The sequence below is a fragment of the Ciconia boyciana genome, chromosome 3 (assembly GCF_034638445.1).
Source record: "Ciconia boyciana chromosome 3, ASM3463844v1, whole genome shotgun sequence".
Classification (NCBI taxonomy): domain Eukaryota; kingdom Metazoa; phylum Chordata; class Aves; order Ciconiiformes; family Ciconiidae; genus Ciconia; species Ciconia boyciana.
Genome location: NC_132936.1, coordinates 10,431,574 through 10,453,657, shown reverse-complemented (window position 1 = coordinate 10,453,657; position 22,084 = coordinate 10,431,574). Strand labels below are relative to the sequence as shown.

Genomic DNA, 22,084 nt, shown 5'->3' with positions numbered 1-22,084 from the left:
TAAGGACATTCTGATATCACCGGACTACGAGGACAAGCAAGTATCAAGAGCAATGGCTGGAAGTTGGAATTGCACAAATTCAGAGAGAAGATAAGTAAATTTTTAGAATGAGGTAATTATTAACTACTGAAATAGGCTACAAAATGATGGGAAGGATTCTCTACTAGTTGCAGTCTTTAAATAAGTCCTTGCTTGTTTTCTGAAAAATATATTTTAACACTGTCTCAAGTTGTTTTGAGATATATGGCTTGTGAAACAAGATGGAGGGGATACTGAGGCACTGAAACAAGCATCAAGGTGCACGAGTAAAACGTGCAGTGACAAGCACTAGAGACTAGTTGGGTGGAGGGAGTAGTAGTATTAAGTTACGAAAGCAGATAAGTAAGGAAAAGATAAGTTGCACAGGTCATTAAAGATCGTGATAGGAAATCTGGACTTCAGTCTCAAATGCCTTTCTATTGCACAGTCTTTGTACCATGTCAGCAAAGTAAAATTATCTTAAAATGGCTGCACACAGCCATTTGAGAATTTGCTTACAAGAAGGAAGATTGCACTTGCAATAATCTTTTAGGGGACTACTCAACAGTTTCCTGATGTAGATGGTACAAATGACAAAAACATTTCAGGTGAAAATTCTGGATGGAAAAAACCCTTCTCTACTAGCAATTGAGAACTGTGCCAAGTTAGCCCTAAATTATATCAGGGAGAGTTTTGCTGTGGAATCAGCTTATAAATCTACCAGGTTATCATAAAATGTGTTCTATGCCTGGAAAAACATAGTCAGGGTGGACTGTAACATTGCAGCCTCTTCTACACCAAGGCTACAAGCATTGATGATAATTGATATTGCTTACTTGGACATGGCATTTGCAAAGTCCTCAGAGTTCTTTGATTTTTTCAGCATGGCCCTTCCCTCAGTGTCAACACCAAATGTCTCCCTCAGGGAGCAATGCATTGTCCTCAGGATGAAGTGGCACAGCTGTGGTACCTCCAGTTCAACCTGAAAACACAAATATGATGTGTTTATCCTTTTTTCATTACCACGTTTCCAGGATCATCCAGTTACAGTTTTGAAAATATGGTATTTCTTGGGTTTTGTAAAGTGCCAGAATCACCCTGCTAGCAGCTGTTGGGAAAGATTCCAAAGTACTCTAAATAGCTTAAGGTAACCTGAGGGAGAAGATATGAAAGCAGGTATTTGTTTGGCTAATGGCATGGAGTATACTATATACATGGTAAACAAGCAACTTAGGTTCTGAAAATTTATAGTACTAGAAGAACTTTATGAAAACTTGAGTACTGATTGATTGATTGATTGACAGTACTGATAACTTGATTACACTGACCAATCTTTAGACTCTGTCAGAACAGTATGTGTTAAATAAAAAATATTTTCCCTATTTACTCTGTTTCAGAAAAAAATGTGATGGGAAAGTTTTGGGCAAGATGCAGGGACATTGAGTAGTTTAATGGCCTAAGGGACCTTTTACTCCTACAGCTCTGATCCTGGCTTGACTGTTACTATCAAAAGGCTATCAAGTGGTCTTCATGGCATCAATGAGCTGTTTTAGTTCAACTTCTAGAACTGTTTGATGGACATTGGTAGACTGAGCCTGGGAGCTAAGGAAAACTGAACTACCAGGTCTTCCCCCTCTCTCGTGTAAAAGTACAGCCAGATCAGGATTGAAATGCACAGACACAGTGGTATGAAGGACTTCTGCCATCCTCAGGGCCTTCTGTCTAGGACAGGGAGGGCTTAGTCTTCAGGACTCTCAACATGAGCCTTTCAAAAGAATGATCTTGTTTAGAAAAACATTGAAGGATGCTCCCCAGCTGCCAGCTCCTATGTTATTCAGTATATACAGTCCCAATCAGTCATATTTACTCCTCTTTCCCTACCTTGCAAGTGATCTTTGAACCGCTTCGAGAATCTGCTGTTCCCGTGATCCCATTTGATGTTTCTGCTTCATATAAGTAAACATATTTTCTGAGGTGTTTAAATCTGGTTGCATCTTCTGCAATTGGGAAAACAAGAGTGCTTTTATGACTTGGGTAGGATATGCATATGTAGATCCTTACAATACATGCTTAGTGTTATGTAACTAAAATGAATGCCACATATAAAGGCAGCATGAGGACCGTCCCACTATTTCCTTTTAAAGAATAGCTTTCAGACAAAGAAGTAATGCCTTCGTATCAGCTGGATACTTTCTGACGCATAAGAAAAAACTTGTGGGGGAAGCATAAATTTTGGGGTCTACTGCTCTGTTTGATGAGATCTGACAATATGACGCCATCTGGCCTTCAAATCATGCCCCATTAAACTTAATGACAAAAGTGGAAGAAAACTTAAGATGTGGAACTGTTTTAAAAATTACTCTATTGCTTCTAAATTAAACCAATCAAATGGTAGTTTTCAAATTGGTAATAAAATTATTCACTTCAGCTCAGATTTTTCCATCATAATTCAAATGCAAGGAGCTGCTTTATCTAAGTGACATGACTGAGACTGAAAGCACATAAACACAGAAAGGGATAGAACACCAAACCTAGCGTTCCTCAATACCACTTCACCTGAATTTACAGAGTATCTTTCTGCCCCAGACTCTCCTGAAACATGATCTGCTCTAATTCACTTACTAGATCAGCAAATTTTACTAGAGTAGACTATTTTTAATGGAGATAAACTTTAGTTACATGAAGAGCATCCAGAACAAGGCAAAAGCACTAAGCTATGCATGAGAATAAGGCAAGAGGAAGTATTTGCAGAGGTGTTTCTCTTTTTATCAAAGGAAGCTCCAAAACCTAATGGGCTTCCTCAAAGGGATGAATTTCACCTGTGTTTAATCTGTCCCTGTTCCTTTCAGAGGCAATTAATCTGTAATTTTAAATTCTACAAGCAGGAATGAATGTGGTAATAGAGACATAAAGAAAAAAATATTTTGTCTTAGTGTAAAATACAGTGATATAAGATCTTCTTTTGGTGTCTGGAATGCATAACGTAGGCCAAACAATGTTCTCAATTACAATTCACTCCCATTATAACTGCAGGCATCATTTTAAACTAAACATATGATGATCAGGCATTTTAAGTGACTGTGTTAGAGCAATTTAGGTCTATCTGAACCAGAAGTTACTGTTCCCTCTGTTTAGACTGAGCAACTCACTGGGATTGTGACGCTGTTGTGATGCTGAGTGAAAAGCAATTTCCTAAATTGCTCCTCTCTGGTTATTTGTGACTGTCTGAACATATTAGAATCCTGATCTACTTTTATAGAAAAAAAAAGGTGAAGTCATCACGTTGTAAACCCACACGCTCACCATCAAATCTGTATGATTTTGCCTGCCTATACCTGCCATGGATGTAGCTTACTCTTCCTCTTTTATAAAATATTTGTCATGTCAGAGGCCAATGGCAATGTTATCTTGCCCTTTATGTCACAGAATTGCATACTTAGGGAGGAGAACAGAATAGTACTGTAAATGTCGTATTTCCTCCTTGGACTATCGCTTTTATAAGCCTTACATATGTTAATAGTGTTTTAACTGAGATTACTTTCATGTAATTGCTAAACAGAATTAATATACTTAATACTAGCTATCATACAGTAATCAGCATCTTACAAACATTTGAAAACTGAACTAAATTATCTAATTAACCTTAAAATCAACTGCTATAGAAAAATTCAACACTATCCCTGTGATTTTTGGCTATCCTGGAGTATAACTTTGCTGAACTGTACATTCTCAGAAATTTTCGCAACACCAGTACCTACTATGCTAAAGCCAAAAGGCTAATTATTGCTTCATTTCCTGCTTTTAAATAGAAATAAACGGAAAAGGAATAGGGAAATGATAAGATTAGAAACGCAAATGCTAAATAATTTATTGTATCAAAAATACATAAGAAATTGGCAATGAAGGCCAGAAGTCTTTGAGTTGGTTCAGGCAGCTGAAATAAACCCAATTGCCTGGAGATGGTGCTAAAGCATCCAACAAGGGAAAAAAAAAACCCTGAAGATCCGAAAGGACAAAGAACAAAATGACTCATTCAGTACTTTGACCCTATGGTGGAACATTATGTATCTAACCAAGCAGTCAGGGCCAGTCAGAGTTCATTATAAGATAGGGCATAAAGTCAGCATTTCCTGAGTCTTGACTTGTTTAAAGAAATTGCTGTCCTTGCTGACAGAGTAGATGGTTTATTCTACAGGTATTTAGTTACATATCCAAGTGCAATTCTGTGGGTTTAGCAGGCACTGTGAAGGGTAAATGAGAAGTGAGATTCAGCCCACCGTAAAGTATAATGGACATAACCTCACTGCTAAAGCTTCACATCTGATAAACAGGGATTTCTAAATTAAGGAATTTGCACCCGACAATTAAGAAATCAACAAAACAATGGAAAGTAGTTTCTTAATGGGAGCTTTTTAAAAGTTTAGAAACTCAATCTCAGCTTCTCTGATGTTAGGAAACTTTTGAAATTCTTTAAGCCAAGCCTTATAGATAATTAAATACCTAAAATAAACAGCAATAAAGACTTCAGAATATTGCCATCACTTTTGTTTCAGTTATTTCAGAGGAAGAGATTTATGGAATATGAAAAGTCAAGCTTTGAAAGATGTATTCAGTTAATATAGTGACATAAGATAACAAAAGCAGATGCAAGAAATCAGTTACTTGAACATCCTGGATTTCCATTTTCAGGCGTTTCTTCTTCTGTAAAGAATAAAAACAAGAATTAAAAGCTGGAAAAACAGTTTACAGCTATAAAACAAGGGCTATGGAAATATAAATGGAAATACTACGTTTTCATTGTAAGACCTTTTTAATTCATACCAACTTTTGATGTAGTTTGGCACACTGATGTAAATAACAAAGCTACTATTAACATTGACAGTACAGAGTCAAATCTAAACAGAGTTACAGTAGTTGCCTTGATTTTGTGAACTAAGACCTCAGAATAGGATCTTTAAGTCACTGAATTAAATTATATTAAATTATAATATATTTTTAAAAGCCCTATGTTATGTGAAATAGAAAGTTCGTAAATGATGAGCACAAAATGTAGAGGTAGACAGATGAAATGTACCATCTAACAGTTTACTCTAAAATTTTAGTCTATTTGAGCAAACAAAAATGCTGCATAATGAATGAATGGCTATATTTTGCTTTTGTACATTTAAAAAAGGACAAATTTGATGATTAATACCACAATTCTCTGCTATTAAATCTTTTCTGAATATTAAGAGTTCATTCTCTGGGGAAAAGAACACTGACTGAAAGCCTATTCAAGTTAAGAAGAATCATTTGCTCCAATCTGTCTTAGGTATGTCCCAGATGACTTTATTTAAAATAAAGTAAAATAAAATAAAAAAAAATAAAATAAAATAAAATAAAATAAATTATAATATAATAAAATAAAATAAATTATAATATAATATAATATAATATAATATAATATAATATAATATAGTAAATCTGCTGCATTCATTTGATGCTATGTCATTCTTTGGGACATCACACATGAATGCCAGCACTTTTCATAATATTCTCTGCACACTTTCCAAGTTTTCATTCTGGGAATTCTAAGGTTGAGCACTCTATAGAAATAGAGTGTAACATTAGCTACAGTAACAGCAATAGCAAAAGTAATACTACTATTACTATTACAATAGTAACAGTAATAACATTATTTATAACCATTAGAAACAAGTACATCCTTTAAAATTGTATAACATCAGTCAACAACAGAATATTAGTTCAACAAAGGCGTATTTATGATTAATTCGATCTGCATATAAAACCAGATCTCACTTTCCCAGACTCACTTTCCTCCTTAAGGTTCCTGAAATCTTAAGTAACACTACAGTGTCATATTCTAAAAAGCCACTTCTTGGGAAGCAAGGCTAGCTCACAATCCACAGCACCATATTGGTCTAGGCTGTCTTTTCTGATCTTAGGAAAAAAAACTCTACTGGCCTACTTCTTTTACTATTACTACTGATGACTATGTCCCCTTAACACAAAATTTCAAGTGTCAGTATTGCCTGCCAAATACATTTTGCTTTCTTGCTCTCCGTCTTCACATTTGCTGCAAAATAGGCTAGCAACAACTGGGATAAGTCTGTATGGTATCTCCAAGCTACAGTATCTCCATGGGGGTTTAAAAAGACAGCATTACAGAAGAACAATTAGACCACAATAAATTATGTGAATTCCTTACAAGTTGAAAAATACATTAAATCTGATCAAAAGACACCAGGTAACATTTGTGACTTCTTCTACTTTGGGATCCTCCTATGATTGCCCAGTCTAACAAAGAGAAGAGATGATATCTTTGCCACACTTACCCTCTCTAATTCTATAAGCCATTGTCCTGTTGATTTTTGCATTACTGTTGTTTTAACGGGTTCATAAATAAAGCAGCAAAAAGCACTAACATAAAAGGCAGTACTTACGTGTGAGAACACCACTGCTGAGCAGCAGGAAGAGCAGCAAGAGCTGCACAGGGCCCATGGTGAGCCCCGAACCCTCTTGCTGCTCTTTATTTTCCTCTGTTTTTCCTTCCCTCCCCTCTTTACCCCTTCCCTACTGCCTCCGAGGGAGAATGAGCCTTCTGACTTGGACCTCCATTTATATAGTCTGTAGCAAGCAGCTGAGGCAAACGGTTTAGAAAGCTCAGAGCAAATTGCCAAAGGTCCAAAGGTGAGAGTCCCAGATCCTCACTGAGCTCCAGACAATGCTCTGCTTTGGTTGCTGGGAGTCCCTGAAGGCAGAGGACTGAGCATATACTGGAGATAAGTCACTCTTCCAGTTCATTGGTTTTTTTCTTTAACAGAATTTTAAAAGCAAAATCCCTCAGCTACAGACTAACAATGTATTCAAATAAATTTCCCACGTCTACATAGGGACAATTGCAATGCATAAATTACAGCTGGAAGAAATGACCACTGCAGCATGCTTTCAGTATAGATGTTGAGAGGCTTAAGGGTATGAGTACTTGACAAAATGAGAGTATTGTGCAATTTCGACATCTTCCCTTTACAGGCAGGAGAATGAAATGTCTAAGATTTTTTTCCTTTGTTGTACCTAAATTTGTCATATACCTTTCTAAAAATAATTTTACATTTACTTGCAATATTCTGGTAAATCAGGCCATGTTCATGTTGAAAGTAAGCTCTGCATAATTCCTTTGTTTCCTTCTTTTTAGATTCAGTTTCTTTTGTTTGCGAATAATAGCAAAAATATGAAAATAAGATGATCAAATTTATCTGAATGAAGAAGATAAACCTATGAAGAAGATAAACCTGATTAAAATACAAACAAACAAACAACCTTTTAATGAATATGTATGTTGGTAAAAAGACTGGGTTTATGTCATGAGAAATTCTAGTAGTTGGAATTCTTTCTTTACTCATATCTACCAAAGCTAACTGCAGTAAAAAAAATTTACTATGGAAATAGTTAAGAACATTTTGTTCAGTAAATTTAATTTTCATATATCTGATCAAATGGAAATGTTTTGACATTCCCAAATCAAAATATTTCCTCTTAGCTTGTTGAATCAAAAATCAAATTTTGGCTTAGCTAAGTGGTGATTTCTTTTCCCTTGAAATGTTACCATGTTAGCATGCATCACGGTAGTTATCTTTAAAGTCTCTTATTTCTTCATACCCTTTCTCTCTTGGACTTCATAGTTGGGTTACACTTCCCAGGATGCACTATGTAACTCGCAACGTCAGTTCAACCAAATGGTAAGCACTGATATACAATGGGGCGTACTTTCCAATAAGGGAGACATCTTCCTTGTAATCAGGATTTTGTCTGATGACATTAATAAGAGCATGCCATTTCAGAGAGATTTCTTGTAGAAATTTCTTTCGTGGATTCCTCAGTATTGGAGGCATCACGAAGAAAGCATTTCTTAGATTTTTCCATTTCAGTTTCTCTCCTTGGCTTATACCAATCACAGATACAATAAAGCAACCAATAGGTTATTATTTTTTACTTCCAAAAAGCAACATAGGTTTTTGTTTACTTTTGTGTCCACAGCTGCCTCAACATCTGTTGTGATATGTAACAATGATTTTACTTTGTAGTATGATTCTACCAAAGAGACTGTACAAAAATATCATATTTTTTCCCATAGCATTTGATCCCTTTCTGCATTCAAACATCCAGAGGTTTTGACTATTACTTCAAATCTATTTAGTTGTTCACTTTAGCACTGCAGATAAATAAGAGCTCTGGAGTGCCCAGCATTCAGAGACTGGTTAGCTATTTCCCTGTTTTGCCTGTGTCTCCTCACTGCCTTCAGGTGGTTATTTGGGCTCAAGCTGAGGCTGACTATTAATATGATATTGCACAGACATAAACAGATTACAGAAGTTATGACTCATCCCATAAGCATGCAGGTAACATAGGTGCACCACTCCACTGTGACCGGTTTATATTGCTGTATTACCTAGTCAAGGGACAGCATTTTTTTCACAACAGGTGCCACAAAATGCCACACTCTACTTTTATCTATTCAATCATCAAGGAATCCCCATGCTTTCAGCTCATTGGAAGAAGTCAATATTCACATGGAGTTAGACACCATAAAGTTCTTATTTCAGCTATTTCTGTGAAATTGTGGGCTTTGACCTCAGAACACAGTTTATCTTCCAGACCAAATCAATTTTAAATCGTATTATCTCATTTCATTCTTCGTGCTTCTCAATTACTTTTGGCTAAGTCCCACTCTCCTCTGAGTGCATCTCTTGGAAGTGAAATGAAGGCTTGGAGATGGAACCATTCTGAAGCCCAGTCACTGTATCGCAGGTCTTACATCTTTGCATCTTTTGCACTCTATATGACAAAGACAGGCAGAGGGTATTGGTGCAGATTTGAAAAGAGAAAGGATGACAGAAACATCAAATGCTACTCCCTGATGTTCTACACTGCAAGTAGCTCCAATCTTTGGCATACGCTGTATGTCTCTAATCTGCACAGATTTGGTCCTGATCTAATAACCAAACACCTAAATGGAAGTTCTCCAACTGTCTTTGGATAAAGCCATCTGAGGTGAGTGCTGTGTTCCATGTTTCTTTTCCCTTAAGAATGTCTTTTTCCTTTAGTCCACATTACTTGGAAATAGGGACATTTTGGACCTTGGTGCTCACCATGGTAAGGCAGCATTGTTGAAGCACTAGGTACTGCCAGAGAACATTAAGTTTGTTCACCATTCCCTTCAAAATACTTAAATACCAATATTAAAAATTATTAAAAAACAATGATGAAATTATATTTAGAAAGGAACTATTTCTGGACATTTCACATCTTTTTTCTTAGGAGAACCTAGTAAGGGGAAAATTCCCTAAAGGAGATAAAAATGTCATCAGCATCTTGTAACTAACCATTACCGAAATGTAGTTTCATGGCTTATTGAGGAAAATGCAGGGCATTTATTAATGCTGATGAAATAAGCTAGCTGGAGCTGTCATACATTTAATGAATTTTGCCAATTATGTCTTCTTTCCTAAAAATCTTGCCATTGGTTTAGGATGTTCTGCATATTCATACATTGGTACTACCTAAAAATGAAAAACATAGATCACACACAGATTCTTTGTAAAACACAGAGTAAGTGCAGTTCATATATGTAAAGAATGACTGATAAACTGAAGGTGTCACACATACATGCACGGACTGGGTGTTCACAAAGTCCACTACTTAATGCATTCATCAGACATACTGTGTATGGACTGAATCAATGGTCTTCTGAAATGTAGGAAGTGTGAAAATACTTCCAATACACTGAATTAATTTTGTACAGAGAGATAATTTGTGCATGGTTATTATGGATATGGAAAATCTCTGACATGATGTGGAAGCCTTAGCAATCGTAGAATCGCAGAATAAACTTGGTTTGGAAGGGACCTCTAGAAGTCATCTAGTCCAACCCCACACTCAAACCAGATCTTACTAGATCAGGATGCTCTGCGCCTTTTACACTGGAGTCCAATCAAATGATGAAGGCATGATCATTTGATGTTCTGTCCTTCATGGACTTCAGTCTAGCTGCAGTATTAACAGGCTACTGCCTCCTCACACATATATGAAGAAGTTATGTATTTGGGTGCATTACTGTACTCTAAATGACTGGAACAGCTGCATTTCATTAGAACTACAGCACTTGCTTGAGAAGTCGATGACCAAGTTTCCTGCTTTGCCATCATGAGAGAGGGTTTGATCCTATGTATAAGTGTCCTATGTATAAGGCTACATGTAATTCTGGTTGGGAGCAGCCTTTCTGATGAACCTGGACTGCTATGTAGCCATGATTTGAAGTTTGTAGAGCCAAAAAATTGAACAAGTAAATAATGAAACAACTCCTGTGCATGTTGGGACATATACTTGGGAGTACGAAGTCCTAGCTTCAGCTATGTATGTATTGCAGATATGGATTAAATGCAAACATAATACATGTAGTAGGAAACAGGGCTCAGGACTGAGTACAGGTATTGCTTACTTTCAAACTGCTTAAACTCTCACTCATAAGCCGTGGCACATCATACACGAGTATATAACTTATAATGAAAATGGATTTGATGGTCACAGTCACCTGTAGAATCTAGAAAAGCTAAGGAAACCGAGCACAGTAAATTAATGCCAACATATAGCTGACAGTCAGCACGGGAAAGCATTTTTAATCGCTCCTATTCCATAACACATGCTATGGTGTCCTATATTTATGGTATATATGGCATGTCTTGATGGCCTCCACAGTACTGTAGAGGTACGTTCACTGATCCCTTTCTTTTCAGTATAAATGTGTGCATCTTTGTAACACTTCTGTTGTATTTAGGGATTGTCATATGAATACCATTAAACAGAAAACCCATCTAACACTCAAACTTTAACTGAGTTAAACTTTAACCTTTAATTATATATTCTCTAGTTATTGTATATATATTATATTATATTATATTATATTATATTATATTATATTATACAGTACATTATATATTATAGACTATGGTCTTTTATTCTGCTTGATGATACCGAGATTTCCTTTTTCTACCACTGGAGACTGGTCAAATGTTTTGACATTACTGTTAAGAGAGGGACGTGGTAACACCTTCACTGGACACATCCATCAGAATTTTTATCTTGTGCTTGTTGTTGCATTGTCTCAGGATAAGGCCCTCTTCAATGAACTCATTTAGATTCTTTATTAAGTTTTGCATCTCATTTTCACTCAATGACTTTTGCTAGACAACAATACAGACAGTTTATGGAAGCAATTATGCTTGGTACTAAGCTGCTTATATTCCAAAGAATCCTTGTGTACCTTCCCTTCCATCCCTCTCTCCCTTCTCTTTTTCTTTCTTTTCTTCCTTCCTTTCACCTTTCTTTCTCCCCTTTTTCTTCCTTCTTTCTTCTTTCCTTTTCTAAGAAATATACCCACTATACAGTGTTCACATTTTTTCTGTTATTACTCATTCAGGTCAAGGCCCAGCACTTCTGGTTCTTTGGGAGCTCCTTGGAAACATTGGTCTTAGTCTTCTACTGTGTTTCCCAGATCACAGTGTCATCTGTTTAGGTCTTAGCATGTCCCTCATCAGAGAAAAATGGTTGTATTTTCTGGCGAAACACCTATGGTGCTAACTATAACCCAATAGCAATTGGAGGAAACTGTGTCTCCCAAAGGAGGTGTTGGAGGTGCATAAACATACACTCTGTTTGTCTAAGAACCACTGCCAGAAGCCTGCTGAGGCATCAAGAGTAGAAAAATATTTGGCATAAGCCATCTCCTCCAGAATTTCTCTCCTTGTAGGTAGTGGAAAATGTTTCCTTTTTACATATTTATTTAGTTCTTTTGAGTATATTCCTGGGCAAAGGGTCTATCTTCTTTTTGCATGAACAAGAAACTGTACTGATTCTGTTGAACCTTTTATTCACACTCTCCTTGCAAAGTATTAAACCTCCCCAGTTCCTTCATTTTGTTTTGTCCCTAGGCAAAGAAATGTACTCTTGAACTGTGGTAGGCTGGGATCTCTCAATTCAGTTTTGAATTCTGCTGAGCGATTCCTACAAAGATGTTGCAAACCTCTACTTTATTCTCTCTTCACCATGGTGAAGTGCTCAATGTATTTCTAAAACAGCATTTTTTCAACGTTTTTTTCTCATCTTCCAATTTCTTATTTATCCATACTTTCCATTCAAATGCTCTCTTCTAAGCTCACCACTGGAAGATTGATCTTCTACTGTCTCTTTTAGTCATAAAAACACTGTTTCTGGTACAGATGTTCAGTTCCTCTGCGAAAAAGGTAAGACTAAGAAATAACCCATTTACTTTCACAATGACAATCCAGGGATTTCCTATAGAAAAATTACACGCTGCTGTTCTAGTAACTTCCATTGAAACAGTGGGATTTTTTTCATCCTTTTTGTCCAGGGTGCAATGTTCCAGTATTGCCAGCCCTGCCAAAATATCGTATTCCAGTGGAGTGTCATGACATAAGTGGTTCAGTGAACCATGGTTTTTGAGAACTCCAACTTGAAAATCTGTGCATCTTTTTGCTTCATGTCTCCCATGGTTTCAGCCCTCCATCATCTTCATACTGCCAGAGCTCATGCTGTCTCCACAGGCTTTCATGTACACAGGATGCCATCTCTGCCTGCAAAATTCCAACTGCTTTCCCAAAATTAATTCACACCACCACTGTGCTTTCTATGACCCTCTTCCTCATCTCTGCATCTGGCCACTTCTCAGAGACTCAATTTGTTTTCCAGACTTACAAGTTGAGTTCATCAACATAGAAACAGTTTCTTTCCTTTTTTTATTCTTTCTTTTCAAATATTTATCTGTCACATGTAAATTTTCTACAGAATACCATGTTCCTCAAATAGGCACACTACAGTTAAATACTTAGCCTTCTGCACTGCAATTAAATGGAAGCTCTGAATATAAGAATTATCATTTAAAGAACTACCGCCTTGCTGTTTTTCTTTTTGCTGGCTTCTGCTGCTCACAAATACACTGAGGAGTAATGTTTAAATCTTTTCCAGTTGTTTTGGGAGCTCATTTTTCCACCACTCTGAGCAGTTAACTTTTCTTTCTGCTTTTGAGAACTGTTCAATAATCACTCAAAGTCAAAGAGGTTGCCTTCACTCAGTGTTGGAGCTGATCAATCAATTTGATAGTTTTAACTGACTGGTATAGTGCAACACACATTTCTACACAATATTACATGGAATTTTACTACATCATTCCTGAGGGAAAAAAACTGTTCTCCTTAGGGAAAAAAAATCTGTCTTCACATTAGCAATAGGGAATAGAACCACAAACGGACTAACTTGCCTTACAGAGTGTTGGAAACCCTCACTACTAGCTTTCTCCTAATGTTAGATAATTAATACTGCAGAAGATGATCCCTGTGACATACTAGCTGCTTGAAGGCCACAAGGTAGTTAAGGAAGTAGTTAGGTTTACCCAATGTCTCATCTGAGGAGGAGAAAGAATTTTTTTTTTTTCATTTTACTAAGGCGCTGATGCTATACAAGGAAGAAAAAAACAAATGAGTCAGTACTTTTTGCATGACATTACCAGAAATGATAACAAAATGTATGAAGCCACAAGAGTGATAGCAGATATGGCTGTCAGGTGGGGACTGCACTTTAATCTATATATGGACCAGGTTATAAGTTTCATTACTGGATGATGAACTGCACCTGTTAGGCTTGAGGCTCTGAAAAGTTAGAAAGGAAGGGGACATGTCATTCAGCTTATTGGTACTGACATCAAAGGCTTTTCACCTTCTGGTCACCTTCGTAAATACAGCCTTAATGAGCAGTGGGTTCAGTTTCCTTCCCAGGTTAAAAATGTTTTCAAAATTAGAAACATTATTGTAGTGGTTGTGATTTTAAATTCTAGGACAGGCCAAGAGTCACAGAGATTTGAGAAAAAACCCTGCCTTTTATCCCTAAAGAGGCTTTGCGTTGTATTATTGAAATATCTTCAGCTCACCCATACACCTGAGTATTTTGCTGATTAAACAGCACAATTCTACTGATGATAACCAAAATTCTTGATTTTTAGAAAAGTCCTCTGAGAACAAAGGTCTTTTTAGCCTCTGTCTGGGTTCTTTTCTAAACTCAATATAGCAGCCTAGATTAACATACAACTGACAGAAATCAAATTCATATTTTTAAGACGGATATTTGGGATATGTTTAATTATTACATTAAATATTTATATCCTTACTTATCTGGGGCAACATTGTGGTGCAGGAAAATATTGCATGCTTCCTCTTTGCCAGTACAACTAATCTAAAATGTGCTGTCAAATCTTAAACTTTTTTAATGTATTTTTTTTTAAGTAAAGCATTTATCTGAACTTCATTAATTTTTCAGTTTACTGGTAAGTATCCTCTTTCCTGTTCTTCGTTAATTTCTTATTACTCTTCTTCTGTCCAGAAAAATTGCAGTGACAAATATTATCCTCTTCATATATTGCTTTTATTCCAGAAATCCCTGTTTGAAGTCACCTTATTTCAGTTCTACTGTATTATCTTTTTAAGGACTTTATATCCCTATAGCATAATTCAAACTTATACATGAGCTTTTATTTCTTTCTGAGTGCTCTTTCATTCCTTTCATTCAGTTAAGAATGCAACTTTTCAATACTAGCTACCTCTGTACTTGATAAGCCACTAATTGATAATGGTAAAAATACAGTATTAATAAGCAAAAGGGAAGGAAGGAGGGAAAAAAGGAGGTAAGGAGGGAGGAAGGGAGGAAGAAAGCAAAGGAAGGAAGGAGCAGGAAGAAGGGAGGAAAGAGGGAAGACTATTTTTGTCATCTGTACTTTCTGTTGTGGATCTGTGGTGGGGCAGTGAAGTATGTATTCCTAAATCCATCCCTGTACATGGCCATAATCAAAAATGAACTAATTGTTCTCAGCAGAATGAGTTCAACAGCTTACACTGGGTATATGGAAGTTATCAGTTTGGATTAAAAAAGAAAAAAAGTAGCAGTCTTCTAACTAGGATGAGACTTTTTTTTGTTATTGTATTGCTGAAGAAGGAAATGTGTCTCCTAAAATCCACATTAGTAAGAGTTATATGTTTGCAACTGAAATTCAGTTTTGATGGAATATGGCCTTGAAATATAAATCAGCACGAGAGAAGTGTATTTATTCAGAATACTAACTTGTCCCTATTTTTTCACATAGTAAATAGGAGTTCTACTGTGAACATCTGGCATGTGGAATGGTTATTTCCTCACTTGTCTATAGATACACACTTCCATGCATTGCTTAATACAGACTTCTGCCAAAATCAAGGGGTTTCCAAATCTGAAGTTTTGGTTAAAACTTATTTCCAATATTAGTACATTTTTATTAGTAAAATCATGTTATTTTTGTTAACTCCACTATACAGTCAGAAAGAATGGTGCTGGAAATAAGTATGCTACCCCTTATTGGCATCGCCTACACATTTGATGATGTCCCAGGGACTAGAGTGACATCATATCATGATTCCAGTTTTAAGTATCAAATTATGTGGTCAGATTCTCACATTGGGCACTCAATTCCTTCTGTATACAGCTCCTGTTTTGGGGTCTGAAAGTTTGAAAACCAATCCATGACATCTTTGAAAAATGTGTCTCTGGATAATAATGGGTTGCAAACAGTTGCCACTTAAGCTAAAACTCCTTTACATAAAGGGTTCAGTGAAGATGGAGCATTCTGTTTTATGTTTATCTATGACTGTCCAATTGTCTCTGCTATCAATAATGTAGTGATTCATTATGCTGATAACTCAAATGAAACCAAACCTCATTTAACACTAAGATATGGTATAAACTGCAAAAATAGGTTAAAGTTCATCTTTCAATAGCAGCTGGGGCTCAGAAAGAAAAGGGAACATCCTGTTGTTCAGGTGTTACTTAGTTCAAATGTTATTTAGTAACAGAAGGAAAACTTGCAGAAGTTAATTTTTTTTTAAGTTCTTGAAACCATGCTTAATCAAGTTAAATAAAACATCTATTTATTCGGTTAGTTGGCAAGAATGAAGATTTCTGAATTATACTTTCTGGCATAAAACCCCAACATATCAACGTGCCAATTATGACATAGTTTAATGAAAAAGGACAGGTTTCTTAGAGAAATGTAACACTAAGAGTCACTTTATCTGCAGGAATTAATTGGTTGACAATGATGCAGTTATGTTACTCTATCTGATATGAGGATTTGGCTCAGTTCTGAAGCTGCCTCTATGTTTTTATTTGATGCTCTCAGCAGCTACTTCTCTGCTGACTGCTCCACCATTTGCCTTTCTATTCCTTGACCTTTCACCATCTTTCCCCTTGTATCCGGTACCTCTGATTTTTCATTGCCACAACTGCACTTAAAGAATTTTATTTTCTAGTGTTATTCTTTCATTTCTTCTTCCTATTTTCTCTGTTTCAGCACATCACCTATACCCCACACTATCCCAATGTTACCTTTACTTCTTCCTCATAGTTAGCATTGTGCTAAGTCTTGCTTTGGTGTTAGACTGCTGAAATCTTCTCTTTATCTTCCTGTTCACTAAGCCCTTGTAATCCACTATCCTATCAAGAATTCCTCTGCGAGAACAACCTAGCAGATTCTCACACCACTTCAGCTTCTTAAAATGGCCACTTCTGTTCCATTAAACCACGCATAACTTCAGAGTGCTTTACTGTGTGGCTTCCTGAAATAATCCTCTGCACATTTCCTAAGCTCATGATGCAATGCTTGTGCACTGTTTCCTAGTCTAATGTAGACTTCAGGCCTACAATGTTTAGATGGTAAGTTTAGATAAGATGTATTCCACTGTAATGGTAAGGATTTGGTGGGCAGAGAATGTGCACGCAGTTGTGAGCAATTCGGAAATGTGGTCAATGTGTAGAAGTGGGCAAAAAAGCAAAGCAGTAACAATGAAGGAAGAGAACGGAGAACTGTGTCAAAATATTATAACAGTATTATAGTAATGCAAACAATGGTATGTTCTCAACAGTAACAATAATAATAATAGAAGCAAACAGAGCTATTACTCGGTTCCTGTGGTTCCAGTTCAAAGAACATATAGTGGAAACTGAGAAGGATCCGAGATAGGCAGGTCAGAGCCATGGAAGATATTCCAATCTGAGAGAGACTGAAGAGACTGTAATTGTTTGCTTTGAAGAGGAGATAAGAAAAGATAAGATAAAGGCACACAAACCAATTACAAATATAAAGAAAGATGAAAAGCACTGAGAGTCTCCTTTTCTTGCAGTACAAGAAGACATTTGGGGGGTGCTTGTGTGTGGAAACAGTTCCTGAGGCATAGCCATCCAATTTTATTTTCATCTCTTTGGGTATCAAGGACATTTGTATGGTGGTTAGAGATAAGACACGGATCTTACAGGAGATTTGCACCCTTCTCGGTTAGCAACTGAAGGTCAGAGAAGATAAACCACTGAGTAAAAAATGATTCTAGATGCCCAAGTCTATTTAATCTTGCTTTCAGTGAATTTGAAAGTTGGCAATACATGTGAATGTAAAACCTAAACTAACTAAATAAAAACAAGTATTAAACATGATCCACAGGTAGCTTTGGAGACCTCTGCTTTAAGTCTATTCATTTATATACCTCTTGGTTTAGCATATCTCCTGGATGTCCTATTCTAGCTGGACTGGGACCTTGTCACAGTAGTGTTTTACAAAGACAAAAAAAAAATACTTCTTTCCTTGGCTGAGTTGGTGATCTAAATACAAACAAAAGAGACTGAAACAGGTAGATACAATAACACAAGGATACAGAAAGGATGTAATTTATGTATTTGCCAAAACTTGGACACCTTCAGTCATCTCACATGCTAGAGTATCTTGCCTGGTTTTCAGCTGTCTCTCCAAAAGGGTAAGAACCTCTTGTAGATACTGTATCATAACTGCCATTACTTCAGTAACTTAAGGAATCTCATACAGTGCTGGACACTCATGATTAGGCATCTGATTAAACATGTAGACATTTAGATCACCAGCAGACACCTACATCACAGACAACATAGTTTTGAAATGATCCAAATTTTCATGCTTAAGCATGTGAGCTAAGAACTTTCCTTCAGAGGAAGGTAATTCTGTAACTCCTCCTGATAGCTTCTAGCATTTCTCTGTGAATCACCTGACACTGCTGGGGAAAGAGTGTAGCTGTTTCTGTATGTCTACTTTATATTCTATAAAAATCCATCTTTTAGTCTGAATACTAATTCATGAGGCATGATTCTAGTGGGGCTAGAAAATAAATTTCAAAGATTCAATTATGTTCTTACATAAAATTTGCTCTCAAAAGACTCTCAAATAGACATTTGTTTTCCCATATCTTAAGTAAAATAATTCCCGATGCACCCAAGTAAGAGTGTAGAATGTAGATTAAGGAAGAATGTAGTGTGTAGAATCAGGTTCCTTGGTGATGGATGGTAGACTTTGAAACAGGTAAAGCTAAGAATGTAAAGTTTGTCCAATTCTTTGAAATGGCTGTTGTACTTAGAAATTCAGATGTTAGCATTTTTATTATTCAGTTTCATGGGATTAATATCAAGCTTAATGTTGAATTTCAGTTATCTGAGATTTATGTTGGGAAAGTGTTTGAAATTTTCCCATGACTTTACACTTTGGTAAAAAATTAGTCTGAAATGAAATTACACATGGGCTTAACATTTCCATCTCAGGTCTTAGCTGAGTCTGTGCTGGAAGCTTTCTGCTTTTAATCACTGCTGATGGACATCTAACTCAGCCACGGCACAGAAGTAGGATTAGATTGAAACACCAAATGGTCAGCAGTCAAATAGACCACAAACAGGCTACTTTGGATGGGAATTTTTCCCTATTTCTTTAAAGTTAGGGTCCAGAGAGAGAAGATGATGATAGCTAGGAGAGAGTAGGTCCAGAAAGCTAGAATGTGTATTATCTTTGGATGGGGACCTGAATGAAGCTATGTATTTTAAAAAACAGAATATAAGGGGAAAAAAGTCTGAGTGGAAGGGTGGTGTTCAAATACAGATGGAACAGAGAAGTTAGAAGAGTGAATGGGCCGCTCAAATATTCACACATCTAAAGATGCCCAGAAATACAGACAGTAACTTTCATGAAGAGAAATTAAGACACTCCTTACTATAGAAAGACTGATTTGACAAACAGATTTGCTGTAGCGGAGAATAAGAAAGAGGCACAAACCAAGAATGTCTGGCACACAAGAAAAGAAATCCAGGGGAAAAGGGTGATGAGTACAAACGGGTTGGTTTGTACTACAAATTGAAATGGGCCAAGGATCACTTTCTGGCTCCGAGGCCAAGGGTCATGGTACAGTCCATGTCCATCAAGTTAAATTCTCTCATGTCACCTGACAAAGTGCTCACATGCAATATGTGTTTTGGGAATGCTTCCTGACTTCACTCTGAAGTGGTGCCTGGGCATTATTTGGGAAAGCGCTCGTCGGGCTGGGCTAAAAACATGCTGTTGACTGTGCTATTTAGCTGTGAGAAAAAGTAAGGCCCAATTGCCATAGTTCTGTTCAGTTTACTAGTATAGGTGTAGCCTGGGAGAGTAGAATCCAAGGAGACATGAAGATAATATACAAAGAACTGCAAGATTAAATGGAATGCCATGACCTGAGGACTGAAGAAAAGCAGGGACGAAAAACGCGGAGATTCCTTGCAGCTCCAGGAGAGGTCAAGTCTAAAAACCTGGGAAGCATCTTACCAAGAAATATTTAATAAGCCATCAAAGCCATCATATTTTGTCATCAAAGTGTATCCAGTGAAAAAAAGTATGCAATGTTTGCCAAAAGTAAGGATATGAGATATGAATCTAAGGAAGCTTGAAAAACTCTCTATTAATTTTTTAGGTATGCTGGAAGGCAATGATTCTGCTGGTTTCATACTGGAACAGGTCTAGATTATGTCAGTTTAGGGAAAACATTCCAGAAAGTGGTGTTATTTCCAGTGATTCTTCTAGTGGAATTACAGAGATTTTTTCTTCCAAAGGACGAGGATAAAGATTTGACAAGAGAAGGACTATAGGTAGATTATTGATTAGTATTCCTAGGAAACTGACAAATGTTCAGCCCCCGACAAGCATTTATGAAAAGAGAATTGTTCTCAGAGAAAAAACTCAAATGAAGAGCGTGATCTTAAGTACGTGGAAGAAGAATGTAACTTCTTTACTGCAATACCACTTTGGAATTTCCATATTAAACAAGGGGAAAAATCTTGAAAGGAAGAACTCCAAGCCTAACTGAATAAATATGCTTGTCAGAAGAGACTACTAAAATAAGCAGGACATGAACAATGAATAAGAAAAAGGAGCAGATCAGCAAAAAAGTCAGATCTTGGAAGGGTTAAGGGAGAACTGCCAAAACTCCAGAGGAAAAGTATGACTGCTGTAAAAAAAACAAAGCAAAGGAAGGATAGGAAGAAAGGAGTTGATAGAAAGATACTGTTAAGCTTGGTCTGAAAATTAAATTGACATCAACCTCAATTTGCACTATCAAAGCTTGGGGCATATGCAGGAACAGAATTGCTATGGAACTTTCTAGTGATACAGAGAGGTACTTAGCAACAACAATGCCATCAGAGATCACAGAATCATTAAGTTTGGAAAAGACCTCTAAGATCATCTAGTCCAACCGTCAACCCAACACCTCCATGCCTACTAAACCATGTCCTGAAGTGCCACATCTACACGTTTTTTTAACTCCTCCAGGGATGGTGACTCAACCACCTCTCTGGGCAGCCTGTTCCAATGCTTGACCACCCTTTCAGTAAATAAATTTTTCCTAATATCCAATCTAAACCTCCCCTGGTGCAACTTGAGGCCATTTCCTCTCATCCTATCGCTAGTTACTTGGGAGAAGAGACTGACACCTATATCACTGCAACCTCCTTTGAGGTAGTTGTAGAGAGCGATAAGGTCTCCCCTCAGGCTCCGCTTCTCCAGACTAAACAATCCCAGTTCCCTCAGCCGCTCCTCATCAGACTTGTGCTCCAGACCCTTCACCAGCTTCGCTGCCCTTCTCTGGACACGATCCAGCACCTCAATGTCTCTCTTGTAGTGAGGGGCCCAAAACTGAACACAGTAGTTGAGGTGTGGCCTCACCAGTGCCGAGTACAGGGGCATGATCACTTCCTACTAGATAGTGAGCTACTCAGCAAAAACAGTGAACCTAAAAATTTGACTGAATCCTACTATATCCTTCTGTGGATCTAGCCTATAGTCAACACAGAAGACATTAGAAGGTCACCCAGGAAGGAACTAAATGATCTTAAGAACTAGAACATCAGGAATAGCACGAATTTCAGTAGTACAAAGAGAAAGGTCATTCATTTAAGAACAGATAGGAGGAACTTCTGCTTTAAGCTAGAAACTTGTCTATTGGGGAAAAAAAAGAGAGGAAGGAAAGGATTTATATGTATCATTTATGGGCAGGATAACTGAATAGTGAGCTGTGGCATAACTGGAGAGCAGCTGCCATCTTAGGCTCTATCAGTGAAAGTATTTGCACCAGTGATAGGGATGTATTACCTATTACTCATCAGAATATAACAGTAATTACTGATTATTTTCCCTGGTACTGCTGGGACCTCACGTAGAACATTCTAAGCACTTCTTGTTACCCATATTCAGCAAACATGAATTCAAACTAGATGGGAACAGAAGGACTATTCGAATCAATATGGAAACAAAAAGTGTTTTTTAAGAGGGGACAAAGCAGCCTGACGCTTCTATCCTAGAAAAGTCTGAGAGGACTATGACTGATCCCTGTAAATCCACAGGAAGAGAGAAGAGCCATACAAGCTTAAGGATGATGTTGTTACAGGCCCAAAATAAAGCAGTCAAAGGTACATCAAGGATGAAGACTGGAAATTATGCATCAGTCTACGAGCCTTTGCAGAGGACTGGTGGTATCTAAGAGGACAAAACTAAACATTTTTAGAGCCTAGTTTAATACATTTATGACTAGCATAAGAAAACAGATTTGCTTGTGATAATAGGCAGGACTCTGGTCCTAAGGATTTCAATAGTCCTTTC

At 37.0% G+C, this 22,084-nt stretch overlaps 1 protein-coding gene across 1 annotated transcript in view; it reads right to left on the bottom strand.

The window, feature by feature from the left end:
* APOB (apolipoprotein B) overlaps nucleotides 1–6,519 on the bottom strand; it is a 37,075-nt gene extending 30,556 nt beyond the window's left edge. Inside the window, exons 1-4 of the mRNA XM_072857773.1 lie at nucleotides 6,462–6,519; nucleotides 4,681–4,719; nucleotides 1,900–2,015; nucleotides 855–1,000 (exon numbers count right to left, since the gene is read on the bottom strand). Coding sequence (XP_072713874.1) covers nucleotides 855–1,000; nucleotides 1,900–2,015; nucleotides 4,681–4,719; nucleotides 6,462–6,519 — 359 coding nt within the window. The remainder of the gene's footprint in view (nucleotides 1–854; nucleotides 1,001–1,899; nucleotides 2,016–4,680; nucleotides 4,720–6,461) is intronic.
* Between the last annotated feature and the right edge of the window lie 15,565 nt (nucleotides 6,520–22,084).